Genomic DNA, 25367 nt, shown 5'->3' with positions numbered 1-25367 from the left:
CACGAAACCCAGCACCGGTTCACATGCAGCTACCTCAGTGGTGCAACACAACACGGAAAGTGTGAATGTGTCTGGAGGAGTGTGTACATGCAGAGGTGGCACACTCTCACAGGATGTTGTCCGTTCCAGTCACTCCTTCCATTCTGTGAAGGTTTTCTTGTGACTTCATCTGAAGAAGTCTGAACGAGTCTTTGTGGATTTCCACACAGCCGCAGTAGTTTTCCACCTTGTGCATGAAAATCTCAATGTCTTATTATATTAAACTTTTAATAAAAGAATAATCATACCAAACTTAAAGTACACAGTATCTCGAAGAGAAAAAAAAAAAGCATTACAATAGTTGCAACAACAGTAATTGCATAGAACAATCTTTCAGACACACACACACACACACACACACACACACACACACACACACACACACACACACACACACACACACACACACACACACACACACACACACACACACACACACACACACACACACACACACACACACACACACACACACACACACACACACACACACACACACACACACACACACACACACACACACACACACACACACGTCTGGAGATGTAACTTCAGACAAACAAGTTGAAACTGGAGTTTAACTCCGTCCGAACCAGTAAGTGCTCAGGAATTTGAAAACTACAGTATGTGGTGCTTAATGAAAAGGATTTTTTTTCTTTGTTTTTTTTTTTTGTTTTTTTTACATAAACAGAACAAAATGACTCATCTCAGCGGCGAATGCGATGAAACAGAGACACGCTTCTGTACAGGAATCAGTCGTAATGCTGAAGACAAAGTGGTCGCCAACAAACAAACAAAAATAAAGAAAAAAACGAAACAAATGAAAACCAGCTTGTAGCAGGAGTGCCTTTGAGCAAGACTAGGACTCGTCTGTAAAAGTACCAGTGCTCTATAATCCTCACACGCGCACACACACACAAAACAGCTATCAACAAGGATTTTGGAGTATAACAATATTATTACATTTCAAAACACTTATAAGCAAAATCGCAACAAGGTCAGCTACATTTAAATAATAATTATACTAAGAGATGATTAATTAAAGGCAAATGGAACATGGTAAATGGCCTGGCTGTGTCACAGTCTAGCCATTTTTTTGTTTTTTGGTTAATAAATTTTGTCAACTCATTCAACGTTATTGCTGTTTCTCCAAATCTGGCTCCCCCACGCTGGTGCTAACCCAGAAGTTGAGCCAGTAAAGCAGCCACCTATTGCATTTCGCCACCGTTTCTCTGCGAACAGATCAGACGGTGCACACATTCAGACTCATGAGGAAATGTACCGCGGCATCTTAGTAAGCATATGCAAAGCCCCGTGGTTTTCACACCCCCACAACTGTAACAAAGCATCTGTGACATATTCACAAGAATTCATGCATCTAGTCCTGACCTGGTCCTAAACTCTCTGTATCGACTCGTTTTGGGAGGCACTTAAAACAGTTGAGCTTTACACACAGCAATAAATCAATCTCTGCTCGCTCGGGACATCACAGAAACCGCAAAAATACTCTGAAATCTCAAGGCATGGATTCATTTCAAGCAAAAGTTCCTCCTTTTGTGATGTAAAAGTTTGTTTTTTTTCCTTGACGGAGAGATCTAGTTTCTGCCTCAAAGTAAATTCCTTTAATTCCAGACAGATCTAAATGCAGCGAAACTACATCTATAAGGCTAACACCACAGCCAGACGCTTGGGTAGAAAATAAATAAAGTCTTGTTCATCTGAAGTAAAGCAAGACTACGTATTTCTGAAGATAAAATGACTCTTGAATATATTTTAATAAGAAGCATAAGGGTAACCTTTGATTTGCATACTCTCCTTTACTGACCTATACAGTTAATTCTTCCCTATTTGTATTATGCAGCTACTTCCCTGATAGATTTAGACCGTATATCTTGATTATCATATTTCTGATGCAGAATTTTATACTGTAGAAACACTGTACATTCATGCAGTTTTTAAATAAATAGCTGCATTTAGAAGCCAAATGTAGGATCACGACCTCGCCTATGTGACTTGCTTGAACGCCTCAAAAAAAGATCTTGGAAATGCATGAAGTGAATGTCTAAAATGCCCCCCCCCCCACACACACACACACACAAAAAAAAGCAAAAACACATAACCATGAAAGCACTGAAAAATCAGATTTTCCAGCTTCAAATCCTAATGACAAATACAATACAACAAACTCATAAAGAGAAGAAAATCATTCCCCCCCACCAATAATAGAAGTGCATGCAAGAAAACAACTAGATTTGATGGCTTCTGACTCCTTTTCTGTTTCTGTTTCCACCTGAAGCAAACGAACCAGTGGAAAACACATTTACGTCCTTGTTAAAAAAAAAAAAAAAAAACTCCATCTGCTGTGGAGCGTTCACAGTGCCAGTCGCTACGGGCCAGTATGTTAGAAATGCTTGTGTTGAGCTTAGCTGCTTCATGAGGAAGCATATTTACAGTCTTGGATGAGGACGACATGTCAGCCATCATCATATCATTGAAATCGGCTTCAGAACTTGAAGAGAAGTAGCTTTGGGTTCCGCTCAGGAAACGGAGAGCGACTCTGCCCATGATTGAAATGTGGAGGCGCACACAAAACACACACACACAAACACACCCCCGACTCTAAATGTCCCCCAAAAACAAATCATGTTTACATTAATGTACATGCACAGCCACACGGAGGTGAGGATGGTTGAATGGATGTGCTCAGTGGCCGCCGTCCTCCCACGTGCAGTCGTTCTTCTGCTTGGCCAGTTTACGAACCACTCGCTCCAGCTCTTTGCGAGACTTCTGCTCTTCCTCCAGGAACTGCTTCATCCACTTATTCTCCTGGGAAACATTTAGACTTATTAGTATTTTTTTAATTTTAACGTTTCCGTTTGTCGGGTCAGTTCTAGCAAATCTCATCAACGAGCAACAACTTCTACTATTTGGACATTTTCATAAACAAATGTGATGACATTGACAAAGTTACCAAATATACCCACTTGCCTTATGCAGAGTTAATGTCTTTGTTATTTTTACACTTTGCAGTTTAATGTCCTCACCTTTTTCAGTTCATGGACCTCATCCTTTAAAGCATATACAGCATCAACCAGGCTCCTGGAAGAAAAAGCACTATAAGATTTGTTGTTGTTTGTTGTTCTTACTACTAACCACTGGATGTGCAAACGAAGCCCTCTCGCACAACAGAAGGGTTCTTCTGTGTAAACATTTAACGGCTTAGATGGGATCAATATCACATCTCTGCCTCTAATTACAGCAATAAAAATCAGCATGCAGGTGTAAATAAGCGCTTTGACACCAGTAATGCAAGTGAATTAACTCCCATTTGCTAAAGAAATAACATCCTTACTTTTCCTCAATGACTGTCTGGCCATTGCTCTTCATCTCCTCCACAATAATCTTCTCTTCCTCCGGTAAAAGCACCTGAGGGACACACTCTTTCCGCACTGCTGCACACACACAACACACACACATATTACCAGAGGATCTTTATACACGAATACATCAGCTGGTGGAAATGTGCAATATGAAAGGGCATTACAGAAACTATTTATCCTCATTTGGTAAAGAAACACACACAGACACACACCTGTGGTGGTCTGATGGAGACTGGCTCCTGTGCAATATGCCTCAATCACCCTCAGTATCTGGGCGTCCTCCTCCAGGGCAACTGTGCCTGTCAAAATCATGATGAATACACATTGCGTTCACTGTAGGACGCCATGAAGGACACAGCAAGGACGAAAACGGTAACAAGCATAAAGAAGTATACAGATTATTAATCCGAACATCCAAATGGAGCAATGGGCAGACTAAATATTTTTCCCCAATTCATATGAAACGTCTATAAATTGAAGATTAGCAATGGAAACATTTAAAGCCTTTTACTTTTATTATTTCTGACCTTCTTAAAAATGACTTTAAAAGTGCAGTTAATGTCCATTAACAATCTTAATGTGTGATTTTAGCCATATCATTTTTTAGTCATTAGTCATTTGTGCCCCTCACACACAAACTATTGCACGGTTCGTACTTTTCCTCGTATGGACCTCGTCGTCAGACGGCTTGCGGTCTTTCTTCCTGTTTCCCGGCAGGAACTTCTTCATGGGCCTCGGGCTCTTGCTCGAGTCCTGTGAGGAGTGCGGGAATAAATTCAGTACATCTCTGCGCGCACACACACACACACACACACACACACACACACACAAAAAAATAAAGAAATCGCACAAACTGATACACACGCCTGAAAGCCAAGACTCGAAACAAAAAAAATTATGCAAGCTTACAGGTAACGTGCAATCCCATATGAACAAACAACATCAAGGAACACAAAACCAGTAAACAACCAAAAAAAAAAAAGCAGCAAGCATGTGGTGTACTGAGACCCAATTGGCTGGGTAAACTGAACAATAGACATAAACTGAGAAACCACAAAAATGTTGGCGTTTCATTTCTTTTTTGGTGCATTCAGTTCACAATCCAAAAAAGCACTTCCTATGAAGCTCAGGTTAAGAGGTGTTATGAATAATTAACACTCCACACACAAAATACTCGACAGTGTCATTTGCCAGACTGCATTTGGCTGGAACCAAGAAGCTTAGTCAGACATGCAGCTGGAAATAGATAGGAAACCCAAGGCTGGGACACTCCTAAATGACATATCTCTGTTCATGGAAATGAAAAGGGGAAATTGACTGCAACGCGTCTTTGAAAAACCTGTGAAAGTGAATCGGATAATTGTGAAATGGCGTCGTACAGTAGTTTGTTCCTGGTTGGTTGGAAGGTTCACTGGTTTCACAGTGAAAGAAAAGAAAAGCCAGGCGGTGTATGAATAGAAAGTACATCTTAAACTATAATGGTGCGTTATAAGAAATTTTTGCATGATTTCAAAAACAAATCAGAATGGGAGAAAAGGATCATGTTAAGATTTTACAGACTAATGAAACATTATCTCCATGAGACACTTCATGGCCACCAATCATTGTAGCGTCATCAATTCAGTGTTTTTGCTCTTCATTTTGTGCCCGTTGTTGCTGTAGCAAACACCTAAAGATGCCCAGAACTGTGCCCTGAGGATCAATAAGATGTCAAAATATCAACATACGGGGTGGAGATTTAACATTCGAAGTCACTTGGTGAATTATATGAATTACTGACCTGTACCATGACAATCTATTCGCTTCCCCAAAGCCATAACCACTGTGAACTCTTGTATGCACTGACTTTACTTTACAGACTACCTCATAATGTGCAATATCATTTTTAATAGTTTTTATTCATTTCCTGTAAATACACTGTACTGTTCACAGGACTGGACCGTGTACCTTACCGCCTACACCCCCCACCCTCCTTCTTGCACTATATTCTTCCCTTTTTAACTGCTGCACTGTCACTGGAGTTGTTTTTAATCTCACTGTACCTGTACAAGTGACAATAAAAGGCATTCTATTCTATTATTTATTATTCACATGTGCATCTGCATTCAAAGCTGGACCTGAAACATGGACCTGGTGTGTAGATGCTCAAAAATAGTTCCCCAAGTAGGCGTACTGCAACAGAACAAAGCCTTTTCAAAAGATAACCGACAGCACACACGGTGAGCAACACCTTAACTCGCAACAGGGAATGAAAAAAAAAAATGATAAAGATGAATATATATATAGCAGACTTGCTGGGCCACAGAACACAGGAAACCAACATAAGACAGTGAAAGAAGAGTGAAGCAAACGATGCAATGACATGTCCGATGAACACAGGGCACACTCACACACATAGGCAACCCCGTTTCACTTCCCCAACCCACATCCTTACCCGCACACGTACACACAGACACAGAGTGAGAGCTAACCTTACCTTCATGATATAAGACATCCTCTAAAGGCAGAATGGAGAAAGAGAAAAAAGGAGATTTGTGTATGAAAAATACGAAGAGAGAAGGATGTGATAGAGGTGCATTAAGAGTCATTGGTGAACATTTGCACCGCTTCTACTCTTCGCTCATTCCTTGTGGGTGCAAAATGGGAGTGAATATTCTGAATATGAAATAAAAAATTTTTTTAAAAAGTATGTAGAAATAGGAAAACTGGTCAAAAAGAGTGATGCATTCAGGGGAATATACATGCAATCCCTGCATGGGAGATTGAGTAGCTGATACATTCTGGGCGGATCTGTTTAAAATTACAGAGACATTTTGAGAAGTGCAAGTTTAAAAGGAGCCGACTGTGTGGGAAAGCAGAAGCTCTCACAGTTGTCAGACCAGAGACTGCGCATCGTCTCACAGGCGTACAACTCATAACCTGTGGTGTAGTCGATACTCGTCGATGACAAACATGTCGCACTGGGACACATGAAACCAAACTGTAGTTCGATCTCACAGCGAGCACTTTCAGATTTCTCCTAATCACTTAATAATGAAAGCAACTGTGAGGTTTGCTTGTGCCTACGTCATCTGCTTATCGTCGCAGCCAGTAACGAGGCTGTGAAAGACTTCAGTACATAAAGCACAGAAGACCATAAATATGTCACATTATATCATATATTTCAGGTTTAGTTACTTTTATGAAGAGCGACATTAGTTATTGAATAGTAATAAAACAGTCCCTGCTTCTCAGTGGGTAATAAAGTAAAGATCACTCATCTTTACCATCTGAGAAGCAACTCATAATTCTGTTCCAGTCCTACTTTTTTTTTTGTCATCTCTTTACAGTATTTATAGATGAAGTGTTCAGTCAGTTCAAGTACAGCTTGACAGTAAAGGCAAAAATCACACAAAAAAAACTGCAAAGAATCGATAGAAATACCTAAACTTGGAAGAAGCATTTCTTTTTCTTTTGTTTTAGGTTAACTAGATTGTTTCCTTGTTGAAATAATGCTTCTGGGGGATAGATCTTATATCACCGTAAAAGCCACTGCTCTTTTTTCGCGAGCATCTGAAACTCCCAGACCATGATTATGAGCGATGAGGAATCTAGATTGTGAGGTTAAAATGTGAATGCTGATGTGAAAACACACAGAATGCTGATGGCATCGAGAGACATCACGCTCTAATCAGTCAATCTCAAAGCAGAAAGTTGTGAAGATGAAATTCTACAACCAGCTACATGCCCATATCTCCACAGCCTGAGAATAAACTCTAGCCTGTTAATTAAATGAGAAGAAAAAAAAAAAAAAAAGGTAAATTGCCAATATTCCTTCATTAAATTGTTTAGCATTGGCAGAGAGGATTCCACAGTTTTCCCACAAATGCATGTATTTCTGTCACATGTATGTGAAAGGATTTTAAACAGGTTTGAGATTTATTTACCAGAAGCATTGTTTCAACAAAGACATAATCCACCAAACACAAATCAACTTATTTGTAGTGTGTAGTTTGTGTGTCGCATGGCCGAAGGAGAACAAACAAAGGTGGCGCTGGAAAACAAGGCTCAAGGTGAATTTGTGCCTAATGGCTCATTTAAAATTAAAATCAAGAACAAGCTGATTGATTAAATATCGATTTGCAGATATTCAGGAACGGTGGAAGACTTGAATTTGTGTGATGCAAAAAAGTGGAGAAGCAGAAACTTACGATGTGTACGGGCAAATATTCTCATCATAAGCGCCCAGACCGTGCTACTAAATCTTTGTGAAAGCCCGGAGGAGCTTGAAAACTCCTTCAGCTCTCTTCAGTAAAGTACGTTCGAAATCTGGAGGCATCAAGGTGCCTATAAAACCTTTAGATGGATAGAAGTCCAGCGAATGCACTTCAGAGTTATTTAATAAGGGTAACAAATGAGTGAACAACAGGATGCTTCATGTGTGAATAAACGAGAAGCACAGATAAAAAGGGCAGAGTGGAACTGTGGGGGAGCTTTTTACACTCTGACTAGCAGTGTGACTGACTGCAAGACCCCAGTGTAGGTGGGCTTGTGCTGCTCGACAGAGTCCTACCTCTTTGTAGCCCAGAGCAGCGGAAGGTTTGAGGGGAGGAGCAGGGCGCAGGCAGCTGAGAGACCAGGGTTTGCTGATCTTTGGGGGCTCCAGGGGGCCGCGGCTGGCGGCACTTAGGCTGCCAATTAGAGACAGATGTGTGGGCGTACCAACCATGCTCAATGGCTTGCCATCTGCATTCTATGTACACACACACACACAAAAAAAAGAAGGAAATAATATAAAGAAAGAAAAAAAAAAAAACAGTTGTGTAAGAAGTACATTGGAATTGAGTCACCTCAGTGGTGAGACTTCTTTTATCTACATGTCAGCATTAAAGGAGGCTTCACTTTTGGTACCGTTTTGACTTCATGTATTTGTGTGTGTGTGTGTGTGTGTGTGTGTCCTAACCTTTGAAATGGTGCCTGCAGGACTTCCTCCTTTGGTAAAGGGCTGCAGGTGTTCGAGCCATTCCTGTAACTCTTGAGCACTACCGCAGAATACTGTAATACGGTCGATCATGCTTCCTGCAACACACACACACACACACACAATTCAGCGAAAGTCAGAATGTCACCTAACACCACAAAACAAGCAAAATGTTCACACAAGCTTCACTAATGTATCTCTGTATTATCATTGGGTTCCTATTTGTTAACGATGTCATCTCAAATTCTTTTTTATTTTTTTTTTTAAACTTTCGATGCAAACCTGCGATGTCAAAAGCGTAGTGAGCATTGTCAACGTCTTCAGCATGTCTTGTAACTGTGGTGCCTGTCAGCGGCAGCCGTCCCTGAATGGAAGAAGAAGACGAAGACAGACAGTATATAGAATTAAACATGCAGTATTCGTCCATCTTCTCTGTTTAATCCAACTTCGAGTGGCAGGGTAGGGGAACGGATCCCAGTTGACTATTCACACTCAGAGGTTATCTGGTCACTCGAATTGCCTGTAAGGTTTTTGGACTGTACAGCGTAACAGAAGAAAATCGCTCAGAGGAGCAACATGCAAACTCCATAACAAGAGCCCTCAAGCCCAGACACGAACTGAGGATATTCTCACTACGAGGTCAGATTGCCAACAACAAAACTACCATAAATCTTGTCAATTCAAAACAAATCTAAGACTCAAATGATACGAGATGTGAAGGCATACTTCATCTTATATGAGTAGAAATTAAAGTCCACAGTCAAGAAGTTTAGGTGAATTTTGGAATTCGGCAGACCATCTTAGGGAATCAAGAGCTGCATCGTACAGTTACAGTATTTGTCCCAATGGAAATATTCATACTTAAACAAAGCCTGAACCCTAACGCGCACAAGGCACAAATTCTGATGCAGTTTATTGAAGCTTGATTGACATGCGAGTGCAACATTGACTAAAACCCTTCAAACACAGGAAGTGACGTGAGAGAGAGAGAGAGAGGTTGCAGCATGTGGCATGAAACTAAACTTGTGAACGCTGCCTTAGGCACAAGCTTTTGCATATTTTGCCTTATTAGGTTCCTTCAACTTATAATTGCTGTGTTTGTTTTGTTCTGAACCAATAGAAAATATTTCTTCAAGCTTGATAAACTGTTTCAGATGCAATATTATCCATCGATGTGCATGTTCGTCTATCCTTAAACATAAATCAAGATGCAAAGGCTCGAGACAATCGACAGTTATTCACCTGATAAATGAAGCCACTCATTCGTGGACTGGCAGAGAGCATCACCAACACATTGGGGAAAAGCATGAGATAGCGCTCCTCTTTTTCCTGAAAGACAATTATACACACGTTCTGGTTGCACAATTTCCAAATGGCTCATGCAAAAAGCTACAAATCTGTCTGTTTATTGCAACTTGGTAAGTTTGACACAAACACAACAAAGCTGTTGATACACAAACAACCATTACAACCGAACATCGGCATATTTCATGGGGGGTTGGCAACACGCTGCTGATTTGGAGAAGCAGCTTCAGTTATGTTTTGTATAACTGTCACAGTGGTTGGAATGTGGTTGGCACTCATCTAAAGTGGGTGACGAAAATGTGCATCTCGTGCTTTCTTCCCACTACTGACTCAGAAATAGGCCCCCTACACAGAAACCACACCATCGGGCAACAATAACCACTTCAAATTTTCTGAGAAGATCAAACCGGCTTTGGTTTATGAGGGTACAAAATACATTTTAATTATAACATGTATGATAACAAATACGTGACCTTAAATTCCTGAATATATGCTTGAAAAAACTTCATTTCATAAAGTGTACTTGCACTCTGTGGATATTAACATTGGTTTTTGTAATAGTAATGAAGCAAATCATGCAGCTTTCCTTCAACAAAACCCTCCTATCTGTCACAGATGGTCTAATTGAAGTTCAAGTCATCCCAGGCTGCGTGGAAAGGAAACTATCTCTCACCTCACTGCCGCCATTCTTCACATGAACCTGGGACATGTAGGCCACATGACCCAGGCTCTTCATGCCGTCTCCCTCCCAGCCCCGCACGGGTTCTGATAATATCTGGAGCTCCAGATTTTTGCGCTTCCGCAGGTCCTGGCACTGTGTCTACACAGTAACACACAGAAATAAACATCATGTGAAAACTTGCTGTTAGATCAGTGCTTGCTTATTGTTGAAAGTCCGTCTGATAAATCTATTGAACCTTTACTGTGTTTCCGGGAACTTCAGAAATACCGAGATGTAAACAGACGTTTTTTTTTTTCCTTTCTCTAAATATACAGCTTAAAAAAATAAAGCAATCTTTGCTCCAAGTCTGGCAAGTTGCCTTAAAGATCCGTACAATTTCAGGTGCTACAATGGGGCTCTCCCTCTTCAAACAGCGAAAAACTACAATGCCGCATAAGTATTTTTCACAGTGCATCTCACAGTAAACATTCAACTTGCATATGTAATAGGTGGCGTTGCATGATTCTTTTTTCCTGTTTCCTGTGCAACTTTGCAGCGTGTGAGTCACTTTATGGTTGATTCTATTTTTTTACAAGGAACTCAAAGCCATACGGGGGAAATTGTTTCTCAGAACGATGTGTGCTCAGGTATAACACGGTGGCTCATCTTTAATCCAAGCCCTCCTAAATGGCATTTCAGTTCTCACCCACTGTAGGAACAACACGATCACATTTGAAACACAAGGATGGAAAAACAGAAGACACTTTCATTCAGCTTTTCTTTTTTTTTTCCTCTATTCAAATTTGTACTTGATGCACTACATTACAACGCTCATGTGCATACCACAGTTGACAAAGAACGGTTTGCAAAAAGTAACTCACTTTCAGGTTTTTCAGTTGTTAATTATCATAAAAAATTATTATAAAACCAAACAACCCACAAAAGACTTTAAATTTGATTACAATCATTATTATTCTTTTTTTTTTTTTTTTAATCCATAATGGAAACAGTGAAGTAAAGTCCAGTACTTAAAGAATTAGACATGTGGTTTAGCTTAGAATTGTCTATTGATGAAAAGAGAAAGAACAGGCTAAATTTGCTTGAATCTGAGGGCACCACAGACTCTTATTAAAAGGGATATAAAACCTATTTATTTCACGGTTGTTATTAATTTTTAATGCCGTTTTAAAATGCTTTATATTGTTTATGGCACTTTACATTTATGAAAATCTTAAAGTGCACTATAAATTAAATGCTTTATTCTTCTTCTTCTTGGTTAAGGAAAACTGGTTTAAGCATCAAGATTCCCCTTCCTGTCCAAACTTACCACCAGGCTCCTGAATGCTGAAGTTGCTTTTACAATGTCGGTGTAGTCGGGGTGGGCTTCCTGTGGTGCAAAAAAAAAAATGACATCAGGTCAATCAGAGCGGCCCAGGTCGAGGCCAAACCCTTCATTGCTAAATGTTAAAGCACAGAAAGCATTGGCTATTCAGAGAAACACAAACGGAGTCACAAATATTTTATATAGGATTTATAAGTTAATGTCAGATATTAAGCAGAACTTTCTTGTTGTGGATCATTTTAATCAAACTTTAGAGATACGATTCCAACGCAGTATTTGAAAATGATTTATCACATAGTGTGTAATCAATTAAATAAAAACAGACGTGTGTGTGTGTGTGTGTGTGTGTGTGTGTGTGTGTGTGTGTGTGTGTGTGTGTGTGTGTGTGTGTGTTGTGTACCTCCACATGTCTCTCCAGCTCCTGCAGCAGGGTGGGGTATTTGTCGAGCCTCATGAAGGGCTTACTGAGGCTGGTGGTCAGCGTCAGGATCCCTGGCGCACTCGCTCCCTGGCTCTCCATGAACTTGTCCAGTTCCTCGCTGATAAAAAACACAATCAGAGGCCGTATTGGTGACGGCAGCACCCCGACTGTAATGCAAGTTATTTCATCAAACGTACCATTAAAAACAAAAGCCAGCTGAGATGCAACATCTGTTGCCACACCGACTCTTTTTAAATCACACATATGAAGTGAATGAATATGTGTGAAGACAGCACGGTATCGCACAATCACACACTGGAAATATTTTAACTTTATCGTCGTTTGTATGTGCCGTTCAAACAAAAAGAGTACTAACCTTAGAGTGCTTTTAACTTTTATAATTATTTTGTTGATTAATAACTATAATTTTATCTAATCACATTATACACAACCATAAATTTAAAAACAAAAAAAATGTCACAACAAACAATATTTCACTGTTTAACAATCAGGAGCACAACAGTTTTGTGTTGTCGGCTTCAACACCGTTCATGAGTCTCAAAGACCAGAAACCTTGAACCGTAAAGTGTTATAGAGCCACGCAGTTCGATAACCGTGTGTGAACGGGTCCAACAAACGAAAAGACATTGCAACTGAAATGTCAACGTAAAAAGTGTGAAAAAGAGCCTGCTGACAAAACCACAAATGTATATATCCTGTCAACATTTGGTTTCCTGTGTGTAAATTAATTAGTTTTTTAACTAAAAGAACCTGATGACCGTCCTCAACTCCACTTTCCCAGACTTCAGCACCAGAATACAACACGGAAACTTTTAAATGTTCATGTAATCAATATGCTAATATTAATGACCGCCGTTGCTGAATAGGTAGAATTCATTTGATAACCTAAATGAAGGAAACATGCAGCACACTGGAAGGACTCCGAGTAAAAGGAACTCGAGTGTTTTGTCAAATGGAACGTGTGACACCTTGTGGAACAAACACAAACTACAGCTCATCAACAGAAAGAATCACGCCTCAATCCCAGGCGGATGCCCTCCATTGACTTTGCTCAAATACAACACACCAACTATAAAATAAACTATAGAAAATGATCATGGCTACGTTAACGCTTCGCTGCGGTCTTTGCCTTTCGGCCCTGCAGACAGTCCTTGTCTTAATGCAGAGGAAGCTGGGTGACATGCAGCTCACCTGCACCTTTCAGGATATAGAAAAGCTGGCGCATGTATTCTGTGCTTGGTCCTCTTCAGCTTCAACAACCTCAAATCCTAATGTGTGACACAAATCCTGATCAATGCCCTACTTGTCTCCGTCTTCGGTTATGTTTCGTTTCTCTTTTTTAAGTAAAAGTCATCTGCTTGTAGTATATTATAACCAGGGGACAGAGACGCCCAGGCTTCATTTCCTCGATACTGCGCCGCGATTCCATACAGACTGAGCAGAGGAACGCATGACGGATGGAACTTTTTGGATAAAATGTACTTATGAGAGTAGTTTAATAATACCATGCTTTTTTTACTTTTACTGCATTGCACTGAGGTCTTGTTACCTTTACTTTTGACTGGAATGTATCAAAATAATCTAATTATTTCGCTCTAGCGGAGAGGCTTCCGCCAAAGGCTCAGTGTGACCAATCAAACAAATCCAGAGAGTCACGTAGCCGCACACAAACTCTCCATGACAGCAGGCTCTCCGTTGATGTGTGAAAGAAAAGCGCCTCAATATCAACAATAATTACCGATTAATTCTTTTTAGAATTGAGTAGGATCAAATTTCTGCTGCAGCCACTCACATTCGGTTCACTGTGTTTTCCACTGACTGACACACAAATAACCACTTGCTTGATGTTATATATATATATATATATTTAACTTTGCAGTAAATTGTAAGGAAATGATTATCTGACAAGAATGTGGGGCTCTATGATTTACAAAGCAAAACGTTAAACGAGTAACAATAACTTAATCATGTATTTTATTCCCTTGTTGAAGGAGTTCTGAAGCGGCCTACTCTACACTTTTATTTGAGTAATATTATGCTAAAGTACTAATAATGTACTCCAGTAAAAAGTTTTACTCATCTGGTTCACACACACTTTAGAGGAAGAATGATTCCAGTTGGATAAGGCGAACGTTGTGTGTCAAGCTTGCATGTTTTCACTGTGAGTTTTTATCACAGTACTCCAGTTTCCACCCAAAAATATACATTTAAGGCTAATTGGTGATTCTAAATTGGGTGTGAATGTGTGTATACGCGCTTTCAGAAACTTGCAAACTGCATATCAAAACACAACTCGCATCAAGAATTAAGAAAACACTCAAGAAAAAAAGAATCCTCCTACTTTCCTTCCAACAAAAATATTTTCACTGATCTTCACTTAGTCTTGTGACCATTTAAGATGACCTCGATCACTCGGTAGGAAACAACTGGATTGTAATTTATGTTTGAAGATTTTGATTCCTATTAGGGAATACAAACAATATTTATGGAAGAGTTTTAGGGCCATGAAGAAGAAAAAAAAATTCGGAGGCTAAAAAAAAAAATGTCGAAAATCATATTCGAGATTTTTTTTTTTCGGAGGCTAAAAAAATAAATAAAAACGTTGTGGCCCCAAAAAAAGTCAAAAATCATATTCAAGATTTTTTATTTTTTTTTCCCACGGCGAGACGTCAATCCATCCCTCATCATTTGCCCGTAGATGTGAATTCACATTAAATCACTTAATTCTGACTATATCGGGTTGCTTACTGCTTATGGACATGTGATTTTACACAGGATTTCCTTGATTAATAAGAACATTTAAATAAGCAGCCCGGGATCCGTGCCTTTGTCCTTCGTACTCGACGAACTTCCGCGACGGAACAAGGCAGCAGGCTGCTCTGTCTCTTATAATCCTGATACTGATGATAACTGCACCGTGTTTATGAGCGAGATTCTGTCCTGAAGCATCTTTTCATCACTTCATTAAACCGCCTGATGTGCATTTTGAGAAAGCAGTCACACACGCTGGCATGTGGATGGACGGATTTTTTTTTTCACCGTGAAAAAAAAGAAATCTCGAATTTGATTTTCGACTTTTTTGAGGCCACAAAGGTTGTTTTTTTTGCTTCAGTGGCCCTAAAACTCTTCCGTACAATATTAACTGGTTAGAAACAGCCGACAATATTCATTAAATCTGTAAAGAAAACAGTAATGCAGCCGTCACACACAGATTAAATCCCTTCAAATAGCTTAGAGAGCTTCATCCTGAACTTCAATTCATCAGAATTTTCAGATATGCAACAATTTAGGGCGTTTTCAAAGTAGCTTCAGAAATATGTTCCTCCGTACCAAGTCTGTAGCATCCCCCTGATTGGCATAGTCTTAGAAATAGTAAGAGGTTCTTATGCAAATCCGAAGTTGACTTAAACGAACTATCCTCCCTCGTCGATTCAAATAAGACAATAGTCTTAAAAACTGATCTAACGTTATCAACTCGCTATAGTATGAGAGAAACCTTTTCCCACAAGTCTTGTGGGCAGATGCTCACCTGTGGTCCGTCAGGATGCAGACAGCTGAGGGGTGGCTGGAACAGTAAGCCAGGTACAGAGTCTTGATTTGGCTCATTAGATTTAAAAAGCAGCCAGCGACTCGCTGCTGTCCCTCTGAGACTCTGCAAAGTCACGCAAGAGGAGGTCAAGTCAGGGAGGTGAAAAAAGAGACAGGGAGGGGGAGAAAAAAAGGAGGAAACCACAGAAACAGGAGACATGCCGAGTCCTCTACTAACTAAAGTGTTTTTGATAAACTCATCAAGCTTAGTTTTCAATGATTAGAAAGGATGAGGTGCCTGAAATACAACACTGCAGAACATGTATATATATATATAGTGTGTAAAAACATGAGAAAATGAGCTGAAATAGACTAGAGTGCCCAGAATAGTCGTACAAGGCCTTTACTTGTGTCAAGATATTGTTATTATAACTTACTTTGTGCAGTCCTCCAAAGCTGAACAAAGTCCCTGCTGGAAGGTGAGGATCTCCTCCAGGTTCCCACACAGGGTTGTGCCGTCTGTGCTGCTCAACCTGGGAACACACACACACACACACACACACACACAGTCAAACGAGTGGAGAGAGTGAAAACAGTCCTACAGTGTGTGTGTGTCACTGGACAGGACTAACTTTTAGGCACTTCAACACAAAATTGATCTGCGTTGCAATTGTATCACAACCAACAAAAATGTCCGTACTCTGTATTAGAGTCATTAGAATTCCCACTACTTTGGCACTGCCATGCACTCGACCCGTCACATCCCTTTCATTGCTCTTACTTGTCGCTGGTTTGCAGAGGGCGAAGGTAACAGCTCAGCACGGTTTGTAATTCTTTGACAAACTCGCGTTCGTGCTCTAAAATGTCCTGCACCACCTGCAGAAGAAGCACAACCAGCAGAAAACGTCATGGTTTCGGATCAGAGGAATGCACAGACTCTTCTGAGAGTAAAATGTGAATAAATACCGATAGAAATGGCTCGTGAACAAAATGACACAATTTCTTTGTTAGTGTGGGAGACAATATTGCCTTAGTGCTATTTGAGCATAATTCAGGATGGAGCCTGGGTGAACACATGCCACGGTGTATTTGTTAAGGTCAAAAAAGAAAAGAATATGTAAATGCAGAATAAATTGCTGTCAAAGAAACTAAATATTGCAGTATGTAAAACTCCCAGAGCTGCTGAAGGCCCTGGATATTGTGGGGCTGTCCTGGTTGGCATGCCTCTACAGTATCGCATGGACCTCAGGTCCAGTACTTTCGGACTGGCGAGACCGGGGTGGTGGTTTGAATCTCCATAAAGTGGGACCTGAGAGTGTGTGTCAGTTGTCGAGGTATCACACTTCTCAGCCTCCCGGTGAAAGTCTGTGCAGGGGTACTGGAGAGGAGCCTCCGTTTGGCGACACTCACCACACTGAAGTAGTTCTTGGTCAGCTGAGTTCCTTTCGGAGACGCTGGCTTTTCTGTAGAGAAAATAAACATTGAAGACAGAAAAGACCGTCAAAGCTCAAACACGACTGCCATCAAGGATATTAAAAGCATTCATACTAAATACCTAAACACAATAATATCGATCAGTATGGGACTCAAAGTTTTCTGTGTGATTGCTTATTAGAAAAGCTGTTGCCATTCCACAACTGATGAGCGATAGCTTAACTAGGCGACACTGTGGGGAAGTGGTTTGCCTTGTTGCTGCGAAGCAAATGTTCAAACCAGCTGTAGTTTAAATGTTCTTGCTGTGCATGTGAAGGTTTTCTTATTTGACCACGGCTTCATCCGACAATTGATTGCATTGTGATTAATTAGTATATCAAATATAGACATTGGTATTAATGCTATTTTGCTCGCGTCACCCTCGAATCAAGGTTTGTATCCCGCATCACAATCCGCAACCGACTTTGCGACGGCAGTCAGTTCGTTGTTCTATTTCCCTATCCAATCGTTTTCTCTCTATCCTCTAACCCCAACCAGAAAAGCAGAAAGCCTCCACTTCTGAGCCTGGTTCTGCTCGTTTCTTCCTGTTAAAACTGAGTTTTTCTCTTCCACCCTTGCTTATGCTTGCTTATGCTTGCTCATGTGGAATGTCTTTCCGTCAAGTGAATCATCAACTCTACACTTAAAAATAAATAAACTACATGGAAATCACCACGTTTCCCTTTGAGACTGATGACACTGTTATACTCAAGCATGAACTTGGATCATCTAAAACGGTTGCGGCTCAACTTACCGAAGGGTTTGATCTCGCGAACGTAGTTACTGGGAAACCAGCCCGTCTTGCCGTTGAGTGTGCCCTCCCACCATCCGCCCTCCTCCTGCCGCGTCACGAGGATGTGTTCACCTTTATTGAACGAAAGCTCGTCCTCGTTGTTCTGCTTGAAGTTGAAGCGAGCTTTTACCAGCTGCCCACCGCCACTACCGTTCTCAGACATTTCCTGTTAAGAGAGGTTGCCATGGGAGTCGGCAAGACAAACAAGAACGTTTTAACATATATCACTTGTATCTCTTGATTTACATCTAAATACGAAGAAACAATAATTGGCTTAAGCAGTTTTAGTTGATATAATTATTACTTCATTACACAGTTACAACATTGAGAAAATTTTAAAAAATGAAGCAACAAATGTCGAGAGAACTCTGCAACCAAACAGTTTTTAAAAAAATATATAAAAACACCATGAAAAAGAACTGTACCACTGATTTGGATTGTCTGCGCAGAGAGCCTTTGGATTTAGCAGATGACAGTGTGTGTGAGGATGTAGTCTGATTGGGAGAGGAAGGACCGGACTGTGGACATCTCTCTGCAGCGCAGTCTATGGGAAATACAAAGATAAAATACAAAGCTTTGTATTTTGTACTGTAATTAGATTCCGCCACGCAGCCTCACCTTTAAAACGCACAAACACGTCATCAGCATGATGAGAGTTCACACAGGTACAAATACGTTTGCGGGCTGACAACCTGATGATAATTTATAGGCGTTCGGTCCATTGCACCGCACGGCCCCAGGACAATGAACAGATACACACACACACACAGGCAACAAATGCACTATCCCTCATGGAATAATGGGACTTAACCATAAGTGACATGGGCACTACGATCCCGGTTCAAGCCGATGTGGAAACAGACGACAACTGGCAGCCTTCAGAATAATAAAGTGCATCTTGTAAACATACACTTGGTTAGTTATGGCAGAATTGCTCACTGGACCGACATGTTTTGATGCAACTTCCTCAAAGCGGCCTCGTCTCTGAAGTGCATTTCAGAAAAAAATATTCAAATCAATTGAGGTTGCCGACACCCGGCCGCTCGGCAGTGCCATCGCTCAGCTACCGCAGCAGGACAAGTGTGATTGAGGGTCAGTGGCTGCCAGCAGTCCCGCAGGATGAGTGTGCTCCTTGAAATGCTCTGACAGAGGGAGGAACTCTGTTGCCACTTGAAAAGTGCCACATGGCAGCACTGCAACTTGACACATGCTCGGGAGCAGGAGCACTCACTGAAGACTGCCTATTATATGCAATTTAATGTTCAACTTTCTAGTGTATTGAGAGGGTTGACTTTTGAGATGAAACATCTCATTTCCAAGGGAGTCCTAAACACATCATCTGTAAATAACTGTACATAAATATATTGACGCAAAGATATACCATCTGGCCTACCCACTCCCATATCAAACCAAAACCAAAGTGTTGACCAGCATCATTCATACTTCAGTTATGAAGAAAAGAGGTTAAACACATAGACTGGGATTTTTAAGGCAGTTTTGATGATGCTTTAATCCAGTCAGTTGGAGCTTTATACTTGAACAGGTCTTCATGCAATTTATTTTAAAATTCAGGAAATAATGGATTGCAAATTCTTCAGGGGATGTAAAGACATATTCTAAATTCAATGTCAGATGAATTCACAGACGAATAAAAACAATAAGTCAATAGCTAATTTAGCTTTAATAACCTCTAATTCAGATTAAATAAAGAGCTTCAACACTTGACAAACACTTGAATGTACTTTCACATACAGACAGAAAATCACATTCGTCTGGTATTTATGCAACCGTGACGCATGTTTAGGTTGAGAAAGCTGCAGACTCACAAGCATTTTCCACACAGAGAGGTCAGGGAGGATTGCACTCATGCTTCAATAAAATGATGAAAAGGACATTGAGGGCAGATGTAGGTGGAGCTCATGGATCCCACATGCCCCTCCTCACACACAGAGAAGCATCATCGGCCCTACTGGCTCTGCTCTGTGGTTGCACCAGTTACATATGTGTGTTAAATTAGAATCACTTACAGTAATACTGACTGTGCACGGATAGACGATAAAAGGCAGTTTTTATACCATCGGAAAGCAGAAGCTGGGCTCAGAAGCGGATCAGGAGTGATAACAGAGGCCTCTCGTCCGTGATTATATCAACTAACCTGTGACTAATCCACTTCAAATCAAGTTCTCTTATGATGATGAGAGAACAGATGCTGAGCGCAGCCAGCGTCTCAAAGATTTACATATCAATTAGAGCCAAGATTTTACAGAGGCTTCTGTTCCTCATACACCCCCCTCCGAGTTAAATGCATCCAAGCCACTGATGACGCGTTCAAAGTCAATCAAAGTGTTTGATCAAAGCAACGTGCAGCGGATCACATCAGGCAGTGAGCAGAGTTACAGGTAAGCGAGTGAAAACACAGAAAATTAATTTCCACTCATTTTTGAATGATCAAGGTTGTGAAACTGAAAAGGTATTAAAGGTATGCACTCCTTAGATCTCAATAGCAGGGATGTCTTTTGTTCCTTTTACTATCAATCAGGCACATCAAAAATCATGATCCCACTACATTGTTTACATGGTGATGTACACGTGATCCTAACAGCATGGAACCTTAATAATAGAGTGTGAGAATAGAAAATGTTGAACAAATAATCACAAGCTATATCAGTCTGAAAAACTGGAGAGATTGAGGACACATTTAGTGTCCCAAAACAAACACTCCACGTAGAACAATTAGTCCAAACCCGCTGCAGGACTGCAATGCAATTTCAAAAGGAAACACACATATTTATATAGGAGCCTACTCTGAATGAACACGATTACAAGTCCAGAGTATATTGCGGCCAGGGACACACATGAGGAAATATGGTACCCTGCGTGATCCAAGCACACACTGCCAGGCCAGCTGCCCACCCAATCGTGACTTCCATGAGGTCCATAGGAAAAACAAACAAACAAACATCTTTATCAAAGCCCATGCACAACGTATGGGACCTCATTTCACTACTCTTGAAAAATTTGGTGGATGTATTTACTGATTATTCATTATTAACACACCGGCCCAGAATTGTTTACCCAAGTCACACTGAAGGAAACTGATGAAGCGTTTTATGTTGAGTCTCATATTTTTTTCATGTTTCCATGTAAATTTCACGTTTTTAAACAAAGCTGAATATAGCCTTCTGAAACGAAGTTGCTTCATTTGAATGGACACGCAGAAGTGAACAAGCGCCGAATATAAACTGTGGCCACATATTTGTCAACTCATCTAAAATGAATACAATCATATTCATGTCACTCCAAACCCTCAGAAAGGGAGACACGAGACTGAAAAAAAAAAAATCTTACCTTGTGTCGCAAAGTTAACTGCAAGCAACGTAGTTAGGACTTTGCCAAAATTCTCGCCAGTGTATAACCACTCTGGTTCAAACCCCTGGATGGAACAAAAAAAAAAAAAGAAAGAAAAAAAAGATTTTTTTCAGAATCAAAACACCCACAAAGCATCTGTTCATACAAGCTGGGATCTATTAAACACAAAAAAGGTCCAAGTTGGAGCTTTTCCACATCAACCCTCATAATAATGCTAGCTTAATGCAAACAGGCAGAGAACAGCAGCCAGTCCACATTCAAGCAAAAACAATGGGAACACACACACACACACACACAAACAATGAAATACACACACTAGGATTTAAATAAATAATAACCAACATGTTCAGCCTGACCCATATTTGGAGACTGAGTGATTTGCAATAAAACAGACAGTGCCAGACTCATTTGTGATGCACTGCTCACTTGGGCACACACACACACAGCTTGTTGCTCCGTCTCAGACAGCTATCTTCTTTCCTCCAGCGGATTAGATTTCACATTTTAAATAAAACATCTTAAATATACTTTAAAGTTTGAGTAGTAAAACCTAGGTCATGAGCTTCGTGTCGCCTCAATCCAGAGTCAAGTGTGATCATTACATCACATGCAGGGAGATCATCACGTTTCTCGGTATGTGATCAGCCTTGAGGTCTACATGATTTCTGAGGTTTAGTCAGTTTACCCTTCTTCAGGAAAAGGACTGCAGTACAAGTTTTAGTTTTTTTTTTTTGCACATTAGTTATATATTCCTAGTTTCAATGCCAGAAAATTCTGGAAATGCATCTTGTAATTGGTCCACGCTCAAGGTTTTTAACATTAATCAGACACTGGCTGACCATGGGTAGGGCTCAGCAGTTTAACCAAATCATGTCATGAATAAATATTCCCTTCAGAAGCTCCCAGTCGTGTTTAAAATCGGAGGAGAAATCCTACCTTTCAGTTCATAACCTAGCAAAAATCCGAAGCCATGAACAGTGACCGGAGCTTCCTCTTTCTGCATCTTAGAGCAGAAGTGAAAGCGGCACGACTGCTTTCTTTGCATTGTCACAGGACATACGGACACTATTTGCTCCAGCTACAACTCACCAGATGGATGGGCCGGGTTCGCTGTGGCGCAACAGACCGATAGGTTTGACAGGGGCAGTGCAAATTCTCCTGCCCATGAACTACTGGCTGGCTGCAAAAACTGTAATTATGGGCTCAGACCGAGTTGGAGGATAAAAGCAAAGGGGACCTCTCAGACATAACAAGCCAGCTGGGCAGGACTACTGAACCGCACGTGAGCCAGCCTCGCTGACTCAATTAGCCGTTTAAAGAAACCGAGTGATGTGATTCAAAACCAGAGAAGATTATTTATAACGCTGGAAAAGACACTAATGTCCAGTGTGGTAGTCAGGCTGGTGCAGTGACAGAAAGAAAACTCCCAACATCTGCAAGTGGTTCCCCCCCCCTCCTCCTCCTCCTCTCCTTTTCAATATCAGGACATGTTTTGAGTGGTGAAGACCAAGAGAGAAACAAAGAAGTTACAAGGAAAGGAAGTGATCGTAGTCCTGTGGCATTTTAAAAAGAAACTGAAGGCACAAGGGGAATCAGTAGCCTTCCTCACTGGTCAGTGGGAGTGAGTGACAGCATGCCTGTTTATGAAGCTCACTCCACATGGACGTGAAAAGAAAGCATATGCCAGCAGGGTGAGTGGATCACAACAGAAAGCAATCTTCCCTTCTACACTGCCACAGCGGCTAAGTAAGAAGATAAAGATAGAGGAAGGTCAGCTCCTGTAGAAAGAATCAAGTGAGTGTTTTTTTTTTTGTTTGTTTGTTTACCTTCATTCACATGATAAATCAACTTACCTCAACTTTTAAGGACGCGCATCCTCTTAAGAACTCCTTTATGTTGGAGAGGCAGTCCACTTCAGTTCTCGGGTCCTGGCAATACTGAGCACACGAAATAAATATATAAACACATGCCGCGGCTTAGTATGCCAAACAGATAGCTGACACAGTGCGCACATCAGAGGCTGCGGGCCGAGGCTGCTGTCCAGGCGGCGACGCGCAAAGGCGCAAAAAGTGATTTTTTTTTTTTTTGTGGCAATCCCGAGTGGTGTCGTAGTTAACAAAATAACTGAATTCTCCCTGCGTCCCCTTCATGCATATATATGTATACAACCATTTAACGCCACAGAGGCGTCAAAGCAGCCACATTTCAGCAAAAACATCCGTTCACTTTGCTCGGTTTCAAAATAAATCCCTGTTTGAGCAGGAGCGGAAGCGCGTTCCAGATGGATAAAAGGAGGCGGATCGGGGCTTTTGGCTGCTTGGCGTTAAAGCGTAAACTATTGTCTGGAAGCAAATGTTTGGCTGCTGGGGGAAAATGTGTGAATACAGCTAGGTGATTGAGCTATTCGACGAAAAAGTTGCTCCATGCGGTTTTATTCTCGCTGTGCTTTGACGCAACTTTGCGCTTTGACGGCGGCGGACGGGGAGGAGGAGGAGGAGGAGGGGGAGGGCGCACCGGGAAGAGCAGCCGCTCAGGAGGAAGTGACGAACCCTCTTTGCAACTGTTATTTATCTTTATCAACTTTCTCATCTCAACTATCAAATGCAAGTTGTTTGCACCCGCTATCCGTGCGGTTTTCCCTCTAATACAATGTAAGAAACATTCGCCGTTTAACCGCCATGTTTGGCCACTTCGGCGCGGTTGTGTTGTTTGGTGGGTGTTCGCCACCGACTCGCTCATGTCAAGAATGCGGAACATTTTTTTTTTCTGGCTTCGCAGGAAACCAACACTTGAAATCTCACGTTTGAAAAAAAAAAAAAAAAAAACACGAAATGTGGCTGTAACTCATTTACGCATCGTGCCAAAAACGCTTGGCGCGTGTCAAAACCTGACGCCTCGACTGAGGGAAAAAAAAAAAAAAAGAAAGAACCGTGAGGCCTGCTGCAGGAAGAAGTTCTTGTCCCTATCACTTTTCATCAAACCCCTCCCTTCTTCTTCTGTTGACTTTCGGTGAACTTAAAAACGCGTAACGCACCTTGGGAGTGAAGCCAGGCACGAGCCGCTCGGTGAGCTTGCAGAGGACGACTCCATCCTTCAGGGAGGTTTTCAGAAACTCCTCCGGGTCCGCTATGTTCTTTTTCGGAGAGCTGAGCACTCCCAGTGAGATCAACCACGTTACCGTCTGCTCCTCGGGATTCATTGCTCCGCAAAATGGTCATTGCCTAAGCCTGCATTGCATTGCAAGGAACAGGGGGGGGGGGGGAAACAAAACAACTGTCTGTCTGTTCCGTATCAATATGCGACTCACATCCGCACTTCTGGTTGAAGTTTAAAAAAAAAAAAAAAAAAAAAGAGCGGTGGGGGGAGGACGACGCTGTTTTCTACACGCAGAGCTGATGATCACCCCTACTGGCAAACTGGCACCTAAACACCGCCACCCTGGAAAGAAGGGCATTTTAAAGCTGTTTTCCAAGCGTTCCTTTAATTTAAACTAGATAATATTTGAGAGGGATGAATAAAGTTTAATCTGTCTATATCTATACAATCTCAAAATCAACAGTTCACGACAATCAACCGAAACTATTTAACCAAACAAACAGTAAATAAGTAAATGCAGAAACAAAAAAATCAGGTTGCATGTCTGAAAATTAGTGGGAAGAAGTATAATTTATTTAACCCCCCCCCCCCTCCCCTCTCTACATAAATAATATTTTTATGTAATCTTTATTAACATCCACTTATTTAATAATTAATTTAAACATGTTACAACTTTAAAATTAAGACTAATTATCTGTAGGAAAAAGTATAAATAATTTACATGTATACATTTTTAAATAATATGATGAAATGTAATGAAGTATAGTCATGATTATGGAATAAAATTATTAAAAATCTGACAAATGAATACAGATACATTTATTCTATCACAATAGACTAAATGGTTGTGTGAATGCTGAAAGGCATTAACCAAATCTGTATTATTATTATTATTATGGCTTCTTTGACACCGCACTATATCGTCTGTCATTTTTAATTGATTTGAACCGTTTGAATATCAAAACGTGCAGCTTGATCA

General features: G+C 40.8%; 1 protein-coding gene across 4 annotated transcripts; it reads right to left on the bottom strand.

The window, feature by feature from the left end:
- Window positions 1-720: 720 nt before the first annotated feature.
- Window positions 721-24622, bottom strand: arhgef6 (Rac/Cdc42 guanine nucleotide exchange factor (GEF) 6). 4 transcript variants are annotated; one of them, XM_080465610.1, is made up of 22 exons: window positions 24327-24622; window positions 23146-23229; window positions 21272-21356; window positions 18349-18467; window positions 17885-18089; window positions 17068-17120; window positions 16439-16533; window positions 16095-16190; window positions 15659-15781; window positions 12088-12226; window positions 11673-11732; window positions 10358-10504; window positions 9622-9708; window positions 8662-8743; window positions 8362-8477; window positions 7972-8151; window positions 5896-5916; window positions 4076-4172; window positions 3632-3718; window positions 3392-3491; window positions 3084-3138; window positions 721-2865 (listed from the first exon to the last, which is right to left on the bottom strand). In XM_080465610.1, the coding sequence occupies exons 1-22, from the start codon at window positions 24489-24491 to the stop codon at window positions 2743-2745; spliced, it is 2319 nt and encodes a 772-aa protein (XP_080321736.1). In that variant the 5' UTR covers window positions 24492-24622; the 3' UTR covers window positions 721-2742. The 4 variants fall into 4 exon arrangements, with proteins under 4 accessions (XP_080321736.1, XP_080321737.1, XP_080321734.1 ...); XM_080465611.1 differs by having other exon boundaries at window positions 3392-3488; XM_080465608.1 differs by having other exon boundaries at window positions 727-2865; window positions 3084-3153.
- Window positions 24623-25367: the final 745 nt, after the last annotated feature.

Source organism: Lipophrys pholis, assembly GCF_963383615.2.
Source record: "Lipophrys pholis genome assembly, chromosome: 6".
In the NCBI taxonomy this organism is placed as follows: Eukaryota; Metazoa; Chordata; class Actinopteri; order Blenniiformes; family Blenniidae; genus Lipophrys; species Lipophrys pholis.
Note: the sequence above shows the minus strand (reverse complement) of the source record. Positions and strands in the feature narration are given on the sequence as shown.

Bases quoted from the DNA above. Each gene is read 5' to 3' on its own strand.
- arhgef6 (XM_080465608.1), bottom strand. From the start codon at position 24,491: ATGAATCCCGAGGAGCAGACGGTAACGTGGTTGATCTCACTGGGAGTG. The intron at 21,357-23,145 runs GTAAGTTGATTT...TGTTCCATCCAG, and splicing joins GCGCGTCCTTAAAAGTTGAG to GGGTTTGAACCAGAGTGGTT. The intron at 9,709-10,357 runs GTGAGAGATAGT...ATTGTCTTTCAG, and splicing joins TGAAGAATGGCGGCAGTGAG to GAAAAAGAGGAGCGCTATCT.